Source organism: Phragmites australis, chromosome 1 (genome assembly GCF_958298935.1).
Source record: "Phragmites australis chromosome 1, lpPhrAust1.1, whole genome shotgun sequence".
In the NCBI taxonomy this organism is placed as follows: Eukaryota; Viridiplantae; Streptophyta; class Magnoliopsida; order Poales; family Poaceae; genus Phragmites; species Phragmites australis.
This window is the reverse complement of record NC_084921.1, coordinates 28,289,151-28,302,866: the sequence shown is the minus strand read 5'-3', so window position 1 is coordinate 28,302,866 and position 13,716 is coordinate 28,289,151. Positions and strand designations below refer to the sequence as shown.

At 47.7% G+C, this 13,716-nt stretch overlaps 1 protein-coding gene across 1 annotated transcript; it reads right to left on the bottom strand.

The window, feature by feature from the left end:
• Positions 1 to 9,408: 9,408 nt before the first annotated feature.
• On the bottom strand, positions 9,409 to 12,466 carry LOC133883817 (uncharacterized). Its single transcript, XM_062323207.1, has 3 exons — positions 12,251 to 12,466; positions 9,540 to 11,008; positions 9,409 to 9,493 (listed from the first exon to the last, which is right to left on the bottom strand). Exons 2-3 carry the CDS (start codon positions 11,006 to 11,008, stop codon positions 9,409 to 9,411), a joined length of 1,554 nt encoding a protein of 517 aa, XP_062179191.1. The 5' UTR covers positions 12,251 to 12,466.
• Between the last annotated feature and the right edge of the window lie 1,250 nt (positions 12,467 to 13,716).

Here is a 13,716-nt window from a genome sequence, read left to right as displayed (position 1 = left end):
GATGGGTTTAGAATCCTTTGGATAGGGTATATATACGTTTGTGTAGCACATATTTGTAAAGTGAGTCGAATCGACTGAGGGAGAAGTTGTGGAAGAACCTAAGTTTGCTTCACCCGGATAATCCGGGTAAATCCGGAGACTCTGGGTAGTTGCGTTAATGATTAGCCGAGAGCCTCTCCCGGAGCCTCACGCGGAGTGTCCGACACAGCACAGATAGTCCGGACCAGCTCGAAGGTTCCGAGTTAAGTTAGAATAGTGGCTAACCGAGCACCTTCACCGGAGGATGGCCCGGAGGCTTCGGAACCTGGATACTCTGGATTCACCCGGATACTCCGGGCCAGCCAAATAAAAAGGCAGTAACCGAGCGCCTCTTCTGAAGGTTCACCCGGAGTGTCCGAACTCGGATACTCCGGACCAACCCAGATACTTTGGATGGCTGTTATTTTTCAGATTTCGTTTAGATCATTTAGTGTGGCATTGATTCGCATGTCTTATACTTCTAGCATGTTGTGAAGCATTGTGGCATACCTTGTTGCATTCATTCATGCTCATCATTGCACGCGTTCTTGTTTAGTGAACAAGGAGCTGGAGCGGGAGATGACCGTAATCAAAGATGACTCCAATCTTCCAGATTTCTGCAAGTGTTGCATAGGTAATTATAGGCAGCCACCTGAGCAGCAAGGCAAGCAACTAAGTATATTGCACCTTTGTTCAATTGAATGAAGTCTAAAATTGATGAATTATGCTTATGTATGTTTGCATGTGTCGAGTCGAGATCGGGAACAAGTGGGTAGATCCTATATTGAATGCATTACTTTCACCTTGAATTGTTGTTCATCCTTTCCTTGTCGCCTTGATTATATTGTTGGTGTCTAGTTTATAAGTTAAATCGAAATGCTTAGCAATGCATAGGTCATTCGGTATAAGTCAAGCGGTGAACTGTTTCATTGTTCACGAGCATAGGCGTTATTTACTTCCGTAATGATAACAATGTTGGATATGGGTTGATGATAGTTGTATGAGTGGTGAGTATGAGACGAGACGTGGGCGGTGCTAGGAGGTGTTTATCCTGCTCGGATGTGGAGTTCCCTTGGGTAGGTCGGAAAAGGAAACCGGACACCATAGACCGCTTACGTCGTTTAAACACCGATCGTCAGTGTAGTTGGCTTTAGCACTTACCATACTCATCACATGTCGATCTAATGGTAAGGCGAGCTGAATACGTTTGTAGATGTAGTCATTTGGGGCTGAACATCGACGGTACCACCGCGTCGAGCGATGCATGTTTCAAATGATCGTAGCTTATTGGGAAAGGTTGACATGAGGACCCCCTTGTATGGATCTGTGTGGTCATACAAGTCGTATGGTCCTCAAGTCGTGTGAGTCCAGGAGTATCCCCTTGCAGGGTGTAAAAAACATTTCGAAATGCCGTGCTCTCGGTCATGAGCATGCTTCTGTCCATCTGCATCAGTCGTAGAGTTTTTGCTTATGGTTGATGGTTGGATATGTGGGAGATGGTTGAGTTGGTCTTTGTTACCTGTATGTTCATAATGGTTCCAGTTATTTATGTTTAGTTGGTTATGGCAGGGTAGAATTATGTTTTGTTGGTTAAGTTAGTTGCTTACACCTATGTGTCCAGTTTGCTTACCGCTTATGTTTAACTTAACCATGTGGCTTTTCCTTGCTAATGGCTCAATGCATAATTCTTGGTTTCAAACTATGTATATGTGCTCTATATGATTTAAGTCTTGCGAGTACCTTCGTACTCATGTCTGCGTTTTTAGGTGCTGCTGGTGAGGAAGAGCCGGTGTTTGGCTACTTCGTGCCTGCCGTTCAGGGTGGCGGGCAAGAGTAGTTCATCCTACTCTCGGAGGTCGTGCTTTTGGGGTGGGGCCTAAGGGCACGTGACTCCACTCTCTTTTGTTGTATATATTTATGTTTCCGTTGTGTAGATATTGTTACCTTTTGATGTAAATTGTTGGAAATAGTTGCATGCTTAAGAACGTGTAATATAACTTTAATTACCTGCTCTTTCTTAAGCTATATTGTGATGCTAAATATTGGAAGACATGTGTTCCAATCTTAGGCACAAAACACGTGCTGAGACTATCGGGATGATATTCTGTTTAATCATCGATGTTGTGATTATGAATAATGATCCACCTGGTGATTAATTAGAATATTATTTGGATGGTTCCCCACAGAGAAGGAGAGTGCGTGTATGGCTGCCGTATGGTGTATATAACAAAATTTAACTATAACATGTTTGCCAAACAAACTTTAGAAAAAAAAACTTGATGCGGCAGCTTTAAAAATAGAGGAAAATATATCAGTAACATCAGGGAAGTGTGGAAATTGAAAAATAGCATCCAACATGAAAATGATATAGGGGCATGTGGTTACATGCCGAGGACACATTTGCTAGTTTTTCACACTTTTCTGTGTGTTACTAGTAAGTTCCCCCTTTACAACAAGAATACTCTAGTCCCTAACCTGAAACAAAATATACCGAAGCTCTAGAAGAAGATCCAACATCCACAGTTGGGAACAAAGGACTTGTTTGGATGGTTAGTGGTGGTAGTTCTACCTAGTATCCATCAAAAATCAAACCCTATATTTACTCTTAATGTGTCTTACTAAGGTGAAATTTTCTTTCAGTGATATGTGACGTATCCGTCGATAACTAGACTTCTATGGTGGCTTCATCAATCCTTAAGCTTGGTATCTCCGATGTTCAATAGGCGCTACTAAAAAAAATCCACAACTAACTGATTGGGCAGCCTTGATCAATTCTTACCTCTGGCTTATGGGCAGTCAACCCTAATAGGAAAGAGTATATTTCTTGTCTCTTAATTATGAGTACGATTTAAATTTCGTCCCTAAACTGGAAAACCAGATTTTTTTTTCACCTCCAACTTCTAAAACCGTTCGGAATTTGTCCCTCGAGCCTTTTGAGGCTGGTTTTGCTTGAGTGGCGATGCTGAGTCAGATCTGACGTGGCACGACTAGTTATTCTTCCTCCCCTCCCTCCTCTTCTCTCCTACCGCCTTCCTCGTCTACATCCAGTTTTTACAGTCTTGCTCCAAGCCCATTGCATCTATCCAATCCCCTCACTGGTTAACTCTACTTACCATCACTCCTCTCTCATCTGCTCAGATTAGCCGCGCACCATGCTGCCTCTGCAGCCGAGCGCCGCTTCAAGATCTTCGCAGCCATCGACGGCTTCGACCAGTCACTCAAGGACACCATTGTTGCGCACCTCTACGCTCCCTCTCCTCGGTCAACTATGCTACCTCTCCTTTTTCCCTTACTTCGATCGCCCTCCTCCCCCGCCCCTGTCCACCGCCACTTGCGCGATGGTCGAGCGGCCTCCCTCCTCTCTGACACTATCCACCCGCTGCTCCTGCGATGGGCTGCAACCATCCATCGCTCCTGTGACAGTTGGCAAGAAGCGGAGCTGTCACCCCTCAGCTTTCGTGTGTGGCCTACATGAAGCCATCGTCGCCATGTCTTCTATGGGAGGCTCCCCACCGAGTCACATCGTGGCACTAGAAGGCGGCTGTGAGGCTAACGAAGCTTGACCTTTGGGATGCGGCGTGGGCAGGGTTGAAGGTCCGTCGGGGGAGGCACACCCACTCTCCTTGTCAGGTGAGCTCGGGGCGAAGGGCCACCTCAAGGTTGGTGTAGCCAAGCTCGAGGCAGCAAGGCAAACCTCGGATGGGGAGGCAAGGAACGCAGGGCGATCACATATTTGGAGGCTTTCGTGTGACCATCTGTGCATGCTCCTTCTTCGGTCTCACTGTCGCGGGCGTCATGCTTGGGATGGCAGTGGGTGTCGCCATGAAGGCCCCCATGGACGGCTTGGGTGAGCCAAAGCAGCCACTCGCAGGAATCTACTCCCCATCGCGAGCACCAAACTGTAAGGTGCGGCCATGGAGATGTACAGGCACATGATGTGTAACACCTCGGGGACCAAAACAAGCCCGGAGGGTCACTTAGGCCAACCAACAAAATCTGCCGAAAGCTGAGGGAAAATTTCAGCAGCACCTCCCCTAAAAGTGGAGGTATAACAGGCAACAACAGCAGACAGAACAGATATAGAATATCACACTAGCAAAACAAAGATCCTAGCAACGAGGTACAAGCCTCGACCAAACAACTGAACCACCATCAAATTCATTATAAATATTACAGGGCAAAAGACAATATCTAACAGGGCATCAAGTTTAGCCCAAGAGAGAAGGTAAACGTGCAGGCGACGTGCAGCTACCCATCCCGCAAACGATTGACACCTCAAAAGGAACCTGGAAAGAAAACACGGGTGAGATTCGAAAATCTCAGCAAGTGAAAGGTACTTTGCAAAAGCTATTAGCCACAGATGAATGTGCTAACAATTCTAAATAGAAACTAGTAATGAAACAGACCGCCAACACTAGGAGAAACAATTATGACTAAGCAAGTCCAACGATAACATTAATCATTTAACATTCGGTTGGTATAAGCCTTCAGAGCCGCATATATATCTATATACAAGCTAATTAAAGGAAATAAGATTTGATGCAAATAACCCATTGAATTTCATAAGAAGACATAACCATGCACATGACATGCTCTCCTCACCCTTACCCCTCCTCGGGTAACGTAAGGGTGTGCACCGTACCCCTTCTCGGGTAACATACGGTACTGTACCGGTACAGTCGCGGCCAGAAGACGGCGACAAACTTCCAATGCATGAGATGAATATGTATGACGTGCTTCAAGCATACTATCATAACTCCCGGAATATGCTTGAGACTTCGAAATAAAACATTGCATTAAACAATAATGAACAACTGCATAATGGCATATCGCGCTTACTGCACTTCATAAATCCATCATCGAGTAAACTTCTGGAAACATAAACAACATAGTAACCATCTCATAATCAGTTATTCAGATTAGATGAATGCATTGTAATTAAGGAATGTAGGCAATCCAATAAGAGGTTAAAGCGTAGCCATTCACTACAATCACTTGCCTTTACCGACGATAAAGCCGGGCACTAGTCGTGACGTGAGGTCGCACCACCTGAACAAACACACCATTAATACAAAGATGCCACAACGACGGAAAAGAAGAGGACACACGCTAATACGCCAAAAGCACCTAAGCCAAATCCCGAAAAAGAATAACGTCAACGCCATCGGTACGCCTATATTTCGAAAAACTATACAGAAAACTGTATCACATGAAATGATACACTATTTCCAATTCAGAGTCGAACAAAAACTCTCACTAATTAGACTTTGCTCCGATGAACGAAAAGAATACTTCGACTCGGATATCGTATCTTCGAATCAATAACAACTATCGAAACGAAACAGACTATTGATCACATGAAATAATACGATAGGAATTGATTGACTTGATTTAAATCAACCCACAATCGTCCAGAAATTACCGAAAAAAAATCGCCTTCGGAAGATTGACGACGAATCCGACGGAAATCCGAAATTTCCAACTTTTCCTTTTTTTTTCTTCCCCTTTTTTTTTCCTTTTCTCTTTTCTTTTCTTTTCTTCCTGGCTTCTTCTTCCTGCTCGGCGTTGCTTCGGCTGGCTCCTTTGGCTTGCTCGGTTCAGCTGCTGCTGGCTAGCTCGGACAGGACAGAGAGAGGGAGAGCGACCACGACGGCGACCGGCGGGGCGCAGCAGCCGGCGGCGCGGCGGCGCGGCGCGGCGCAGCAGCAGCACGGCGGCAGCAGGGGCGCTGCGGCCGGCGGCGGCGTGCAGCTGGTCCGGTGGAGGAGACGGCGGCCGGCGGCGCAGCACTGCACAGGCAAGCAGCGGCGGCCGACGGCAAGCAACAGGAGAGAGAGAGAGACGCGAGAGCTCGATGTATCTGGATGGATCGGGTTGAGGACCGATCCGTCCGATACTTATCCCTTTTATTTTATTTTTTATTTTAAACCACGAACGGTCTAAATTGATTGGGCTCGCTACGGGTCTCAAAGTGCCCGGAACGGACATATGAATAGCAAAATGGGTTCGTCTCGACGAGATGAACGCAACCACGGTCTCCGATCGTCCATACGAGCCACGGATCACAAAGTCAATATTTAGTCAACTCTCTCTTCTTCTTTTTTTCTCAAAATAAATTGGTATTACATTCTTCCCCCCTTAAAGGAATTCGTCCCCGAATTCTGCCGCTCCGATTCTACGATAAGAGAGGGCAACAAAACATAAACGATGATAAGTAACAATACTCACCAGCTTCGAAGAGCTCGGGATACTTCTTTCGTACTTGATCCTCAAGTTCCCATGTTGCCTCACGTTCAGTCTGATTAGACCAAAGGACCTTTACATACTTGATGGTCCTCCTCCTCATGACTCGCTCAGATGAGTCCAAGATGCACACCGGATGACACTCCACGGTGAGATCCTGTTCCACCGTGATAGACTCCAAATCGATCTTATGCTCAGGGTCGCGGAGATATTTTCGTAGCATAGAAACATGGAACACATTATGCACTCCCCTCATCGAGTCCGGCAACTCCAGACGATAGGCCAAACTACCAACACGAGTCACAATCGGAAACGGACCAATGTACCGCGGGCTGAGCTTCCCGGTGGTACCAAAGCGAACAATGCCCCTGGTCGGCGATACCCTGAGAAGCACGAGATCTCCAACAGCAAACTCCAGATCACGACGTCTAATATCAGCATAGCTCTTCTGTCGGCTCTGAGCAGCCAACAGATTCTGGCGAATCTCCTGCACCTTTTCTGAGGTCTGCTGAACAAAGTCTGGACCAAGCAAAGATCTCTCACCCACCGCATTCCAACAAAGAGGAGAAACACACTTTCGGCCATATAAAGCCTCGAAAGGAGCCATCTTGATACTTGATTGAAAGCTGTTGTTGTAAGCAAACTCAACTAAAGCTAGGTGGTCCTCCCAACTGCCCTTCCAAGACAACACGCAGGCACGCAACATATCTTCTAATGTCTGGATTGTCCGCTCTGACTGACCGTCCGTCTGAGGGTGGAAAGCTGTGCTAAGAGTGAGCTTCGTGCCCAAAGCACTCTGCAAGCTCTGCCAAAAGTGAGATACAAACTTGGAGTCCCGATCTGAAACAATTGACTTCGGCACTCCATGCAATCTAACCACTTCCCTAATATACAAGGGAGCCAAATCCTGCGCAGAGTTAGTCGTCTTCATGGGAATAAAGTGCGCGGACTTAGTAAGCCTGTCCACGACAACCCATATAGCGTCTCGACCACGAGGAGAGCGAGGCAAGCCAATCACAAAGTCCATCGCGACACACTCCCATTTCCACTCGGGAACTGGTAAAGGCTGCAACAAACCGGCAGGCCGCTTATGCTCGGCCTTCACCTGCTGGCACACGCCACAAGAAGCAACATACTTAGCAATGTCAACCCTCATACGCTTCCACCAAAAGAGCTGCTTCAGATCACGGTACATCTTAGTCTCACCCGGATGCACAGAATATGGCGTACGGTGAGCCTCATGAAGGATATCTGCCTTCACCTCGGACTTCTGGGGCACACAAAGATGGCCTCTAAAACGAACTACACCATCCTCGTCTAAACTGAATTCACGGGACCGACCCTCGGAGATCCTCTTCTTTACATTAGAAAGGAGCCGATCATGCTGCTGAGCCTCACGAACACGCTCGGGTATGGCAGTCTGAATGATCATTTGTGTCTCCTCTTGCGCAACACCGGCGAAACAAAAAGATATATGCATCCGCTCAAACTCTGAGATCAAAGACATCACCGTCCTAGGGACACCTGTCCTGCTTAAAGCATCAGCCACCACATTAGCCTTGCCTGGATGGTACTGAATCGCCAAATCATAATCCTTTATCAACTCTAGCCATCTACGTTGCCTCAAATTCAGCTCTTGCTGAGTGAAGATGTACTTGAGACTCTTATGATCGGTAAAGATGTCGCACGACTCCCCATAAAGGTAGTGCCTCCAAGTTTTCAATGCAAAGACAACCGCCGCTAATTCAAGATCATGAGTGGGATAATTCTGCTGATGGGACTTCAACTGCCTGGAAGCATAAGCGATGACACGGCCCTCCTGCATCAGCACACAACCCAAACCAATTCGGGAAGCATCTGTGTACACGGTGTAGTGCTTGCCACTCACGGGCAAAGAAAGAATAGGCGCATTAACCAACTTATTCTTTAACATCTGGAAGCATGCCTCACACTCATCAGTCCAAGTAAAAGGGACCCCCTTCTGAGTGAGCCTGGTCATTGGCTTAGCAATGATAGAGAAATCTTGCACGAAACGCCGATAATAGCCTACGAGCCCGAGGAAACTTCTGACCTCAGTCACATTGATCGGCCTCCGCCATTTGACCACTGATGCAACATTCTTTAGGTCAACGGTGATACCATTCTCATTGATAACATGCCCAAGGAAACCCACTTCGGATAACCAAAAGGCACACTTCTTGAGTTTTGCATAAAACTGGTTCTTCCGAAGAGTATCCAATACCAAGCCAAGATGCACAGCGTGCTCCTCCTTAGTCTTCGAATAGACAAGGATATCATCGATGAAAACCACCACGAAGACATCAAGGTACTCATGAAACATCCTGTTCATTGCCTCCATAAAAGCAGCAGGAGCATTCGTTAGTCCAAAGGACATAACTACAAACTCGAAATGTCCATACCTCGTGCTGAAAGCCGTCTTCTCAATATCCTCCTCTCTGATCCGCAATTGATGGTAACCCGACTGCAGATCAACTTTTGAGAATACCTTAGCACCCTTCAACTGATCAAAGAGAACCTCAATGCGAGGCATAGGATATTTGTTCTTAATGGTGACTTGATTAAGTGCCCGATAGTCCACACAGAGCCTCTTGGTGCCATCTTTCTTTTCCACAAACAAGACCGGAGCAGCCCAAGGAGATGTGCTCGGCCTAACAAAGCCCTTAGCCAGGAGCTCATCTAGCTGCTTCTTCAACTCCACTTGCTCAACTGGAGCCATCCGGTACGGGGTCTTATAGATTGGTCTTGCACTAGGGACTAGCTCAATGCGACACATTGCTTCCCGCTCAGGTGGCAATCCTGGAAGTTCATTGGGAAAAATATCAGGGTACTGACAAACAACTGGAATATTCTCCAAGTGCACCTCTGCTTCTGTACCATCAACGAACGACCAAAGAATCCCAGATTTTAACATCTTACGATCTGGAAACATTTGGCACAGGAACGAGAGAGTGTGCTGGATAGCACTCCCCTGAAAGATCACCTCTCGTCCAGATGGCGTCTGCAAGGTGATGGTCTTCCATGAACAATCGATCACTGCCCGGTACTGAGATAGCCAGTCCATGCCAAGAATGACATCGAATGGCTCCAAGGGAATCACCACCAGATTCACAACGAACTCCTCATCAGCTAAGGATACAAGACAGCCTGGACAGACCTTGCAACTAGTAATAAGGCCACGCGGTGAGTTAACCACCACGGCCTGATCAATTTCCTGCACAAGAAGACCAGCACGACCAGCAAAGCCCACAGAGACAAACGAGAAACTAGCACCAGAGTCGAACAAAGCACTAGCATCAACAGAATCAACTGAAATGATACCTGTCACCACGTCACCGCGGTCCACACCCCCAACTAGGGGCGCAGCGTAGACTCCAAGAGCAGCCTGTGACGAAGAAGTTCCCGCACCCGAACGTGTCGGTGCGGAACCCCACTGCGGTGGCACCGGGCCCGGCGGTGGGAAAAACTGGGGTACCCAGTAAACCCCGTGTGGAGGTGTAGGGGCAGCCGACGAAGCTGAAGAAGGTGCTGGTAGATACTGCGGGGTAGGAGGCGCAGCTAGCATCTGGACCGAGCCCCCAGAGTGCTGCCCTCCAGCTGAGGACGATACGGGCTCCCAACGCAGCTTGGCGTTGGGGTTCTTCCTACACACCACGTCCTTGTGGTTCTCCAGACCACACAAGGAGCACTTCCCACGCCAAGTGCACTCGCTGCGACGATGCGAATCACCACAACGGAAGCAGACCATGCCCATGCCAGGCTTGGCAAAGGGGCGGGTCTGAGGCACACTCCCTCCTGGAGCACGTGACGGCCCAGAGCTGCCACGGTAGGGCTGATAACGATGGCCTTTTCCCTTCCTCTGCATAGGGCCACTAGAATGGCCCCCTCTCTCCGTAGGGCCTCTGTACTGGTCTCCACTGGAAGTCTTACGGAGATCATCAGTGTAGCTGAACTGCAACTCTACACCAAGTGCCTGCTCCACCATCGAACGAAAGTCAGTGATAGGGAAGGCACCAAGTGTGTGGCGAATGGCAGGGCGAAGCCCCTGCCGGAAGCGTCGAGCCTTCTCCGCCTCATCGTGTGCCACATGGGGCACGAACCGAACAATCTGGTTGAAGCCAACCTCATACTCTGTCACTGACCTCCTGTCCTGAGTGAATTGTTCCAACTTGATATGCATCTTGTCGAGGAAAGCGGCAGGGTAGAACCGTCTCTCGTACTGGCGAGCAAACTCCTCCCAAGAAGGACTGCCCAATACCACGGACCTGGAAGCCAACACACTATCCCACCAAATCTGAGCCTCTCCCTTCAGCAGCTGAGTCACAAAACGCACACTGTCCTGTATCCCCACCTCAAAAGCCTCAACTTGCTTCACCATATAGGCCAACCAATCCGCTGCCTGGATTGGACTGCCAGACCCATCGAAGCTGTCGAGCTTCAACCCGACCCAGTCTCGCAGCATCATGCCACTGCCACGTCTAGCGGCAGTAGTCCTGGGCGCCATAGCGGTGTGACCAGCACCCGCAGCCTGACCCTGGCCCTGCCCAAGCGTCCTCATCACCACCTCTTGCATCTCTCTAATGGCAGCAACCAGGTCAACCTGACCTCCTCCCTCTGGCACGGACGACTCAGCCACCGACCGCGCATCGCCACCCCCTGGCGCCGCAGTGCGACCACGTCCTCCCTGCCCTCCACGACCAGATCGACGACCACGAACCTTTGGCGGCATCTACAAACCACACCCAAAAGCTCAGCATTCAACAACAACACTTAAGAAACAAATCAGCATACAAACATATATAAACAGGCGCAAGACGATGAAAATATAACCAACCCCATCCTACAGGTGCATGTGTGTCAGTTTTAGAATTTAATTACCTAGGACCTAAAGCCTAGGCTCTGATACCAACTGTAACACCCCGGGGACCAAAACAAGCCCGGAGGGTCACTTAGGCCAACCAACAAAATCTGCCGAAAGCTGAGGGAAAATTTCAGCAGCACCTCCCCTAAAAGTGGAGGTATAACAGGCAACAACAGCAGACAGAACAGATATAGAATATCACACTAGGAAAACAAAGATCCTAGCAACGAGGTACAAGCCTCGACCAAACAACTGAACCACCATCAAATTCATTATAAATATTACAGGGCAAAAGACAATATCTAACAGGGCATCAAGTTTAGCCCAAGAGAGAAGGTAAACGTGCAGGCGACGTGCAGCTACCCATCCCGCAAACGATTGACACCTCAAAAGGAACCTGGAAAGAAAACACGGGTGAGATTCGAAAATCTCAGCAAGTGAAAGGTACTTTGCAAAAGCTATTAGCCACAGATGAATGTGCTAACAATTCTAAATAGAAACTAGTAATGAAACAGACCGCCAACACTAGGAGAAACAATTATGACTAAGCAAGTCCAACGATAACATTAATCATTTAACATTCGGTTGGTATAAGCCTTCAGAGCCGCATATATATCTATATACAAGCTAATTAAAGGAAATAAGATTTGATGCAAATAACCCATTGAATTTCATAAGAAGACATAACCATGCACATGACATGCTCTCCTCACCCTTACCCCTCCTCGGGTAACGTAAGGGTGTGCACCGTACCCCTTCTCGGGTAACATACGGTACTGTACCGGTACAGTCGCGGCCAGAAGACGGCGACAAACTTCCAATGCATGAGATGAATATGTATGACGTGCTTCAAGCATACTATCATAACTCCCGGAATATGCTTGAGACTTCGAAATAAAACATTGCATTAAACAATAATGAACAACTGCATAATGGCATATCGCGCTTACTGCACTTCATAAATCCATCATCGAGTAAACTTCTGGAAACATAAACAACATAGTAACCATCTCATAATCAGTTATTCAGATTAGATGAATGCATTGTAATTAAGGAATGTAGGCAATCCAATAAGAGGTTAAAGCGTAGCCATTCACTACAATCACTTGCCTTTACCGACGATAAAGCCGGGCACTAGTCGTGACGTGAGGTCGCACCACCTGAACAAACACACCATTAATACAAAGATGCCACAACGACGGAAAAGAAGAGGACACACGCTAATACGCCAAAAGCACCTAAGCCAAATCCCGAAAAAGAATAACGTCAACGCCATCGGTACGCCTATATTTCGAAAAACTATACAGAAAACTGTATCACATGAAATGATACACTATTTTCAATTCAGAGTCGAACAAAAACTCTCACTAATTAGACTTTGCTCCGATGAACGAAAAGAATACTTCGACTCGGATATCGTATCTTCGAATCAATAACAACTATCGAAACGAAACAGACTATTGATCACATGAAATAATACGATAGGAATTGATTGACTTGATTTAAATCAACCCACAATCGTCCAGAAATTACCGAAAAAAAATCGCCTTCGGAAGATTGACGACGAATCCGACGGAAATCCGAAATTTCCAACTTTTCCTTTTTTTTTCTTCCCCTTTTTTTTTTTTCCTTTTCTCTTTTCTTTTCTTTTCTTCCTGGCTTCTTCTTCCTGCTCGGCGTTGCTTCGGCTGGCTCCTTTGGCTTGCTCGGTTCAGCTGCTGCTGGCTAGCTCGGACAGGACAGAGAGAGGGAGAGCGACCACGACGGCGACCGGCGGGGCGCAGCAGCCGGCGGCGCGGCGGCGCGGCGCGGCGCAGCAGCAGCACGGCGGCAGCAGGGGCGCTGCGGCCGGCGGCGGCGTGCAGCTGGTCCGGTGGAGGAGACGGCGGCCGGCGGCGCAGCACTGCACAGGCAAGCAGCGGCGGCCGACGGCAAGCAACAGGAGAGAGAGAGAGACGCGAGAGCTCGATGTATCTGGATGGATCGGGTTGAGGACCGATCCGTCCGATACTTATCCCTTTTTTTTTATTTTTTATTTTAAACCACGAACGGTCTAAATTGATTGGGCTCGCTACGGGTCTCAAAGTGCCCGGAACGGACATATGAATAGCAAAATGGGTTCGTCTCGACGAGATGAACGCAACCACGGTCTCCGATCGTCCATACGAGCCACGGATCACAAAGTCAATATTTAGTCAACTCTCTCTTCTTCTTTTTTTCTCAAAATAAATTGGTATTACATGATGTGTCCAATGAGGAAGAAAGAGATGAGATGAGTGGATTTGGGCCCTTTTTGCTATGGATCTGCTCTGAGAAGAGGTGGATTTGGTTTGCTCGATTGTGGTGGCTTGGATTTGATTTTACTCTGTTCTGATTTGGGGAAGAAGAGATAGTGCTACTCATCTGCTCTTTGGATTTGGTGAAGAAATGGAACAGGGAAGATCTACTGACTCAGCATGTCTTTTTGATGTCGGATCTGACTCAGCATCGCCACGCAAGTAAAAGTAGCCTTAAAAGACCTGAATAACGGATTTTGGATAGTTTTAGGCCCTGTTTGTTTCAGCTCAGGATTATAA

Excerpts from the sequence above, each read along its gene's own strand:
- LOC133883817 (XM_062323207.1), bottom strand. The coding sequence starts at position 11,008 with ATGCCGCCAAAGGTTCGTGGTCGTCGATCTGGTCGTGGAGGGCAGGGA. Across the intron at positions 9,494-9,539 it reads GACTCTGGTGCTAGTTTCTC|GAAATTGATCAGGCCGTGGT; the intron begins GTTTGTCTCTGT and ends CTTCTTGTGCAG.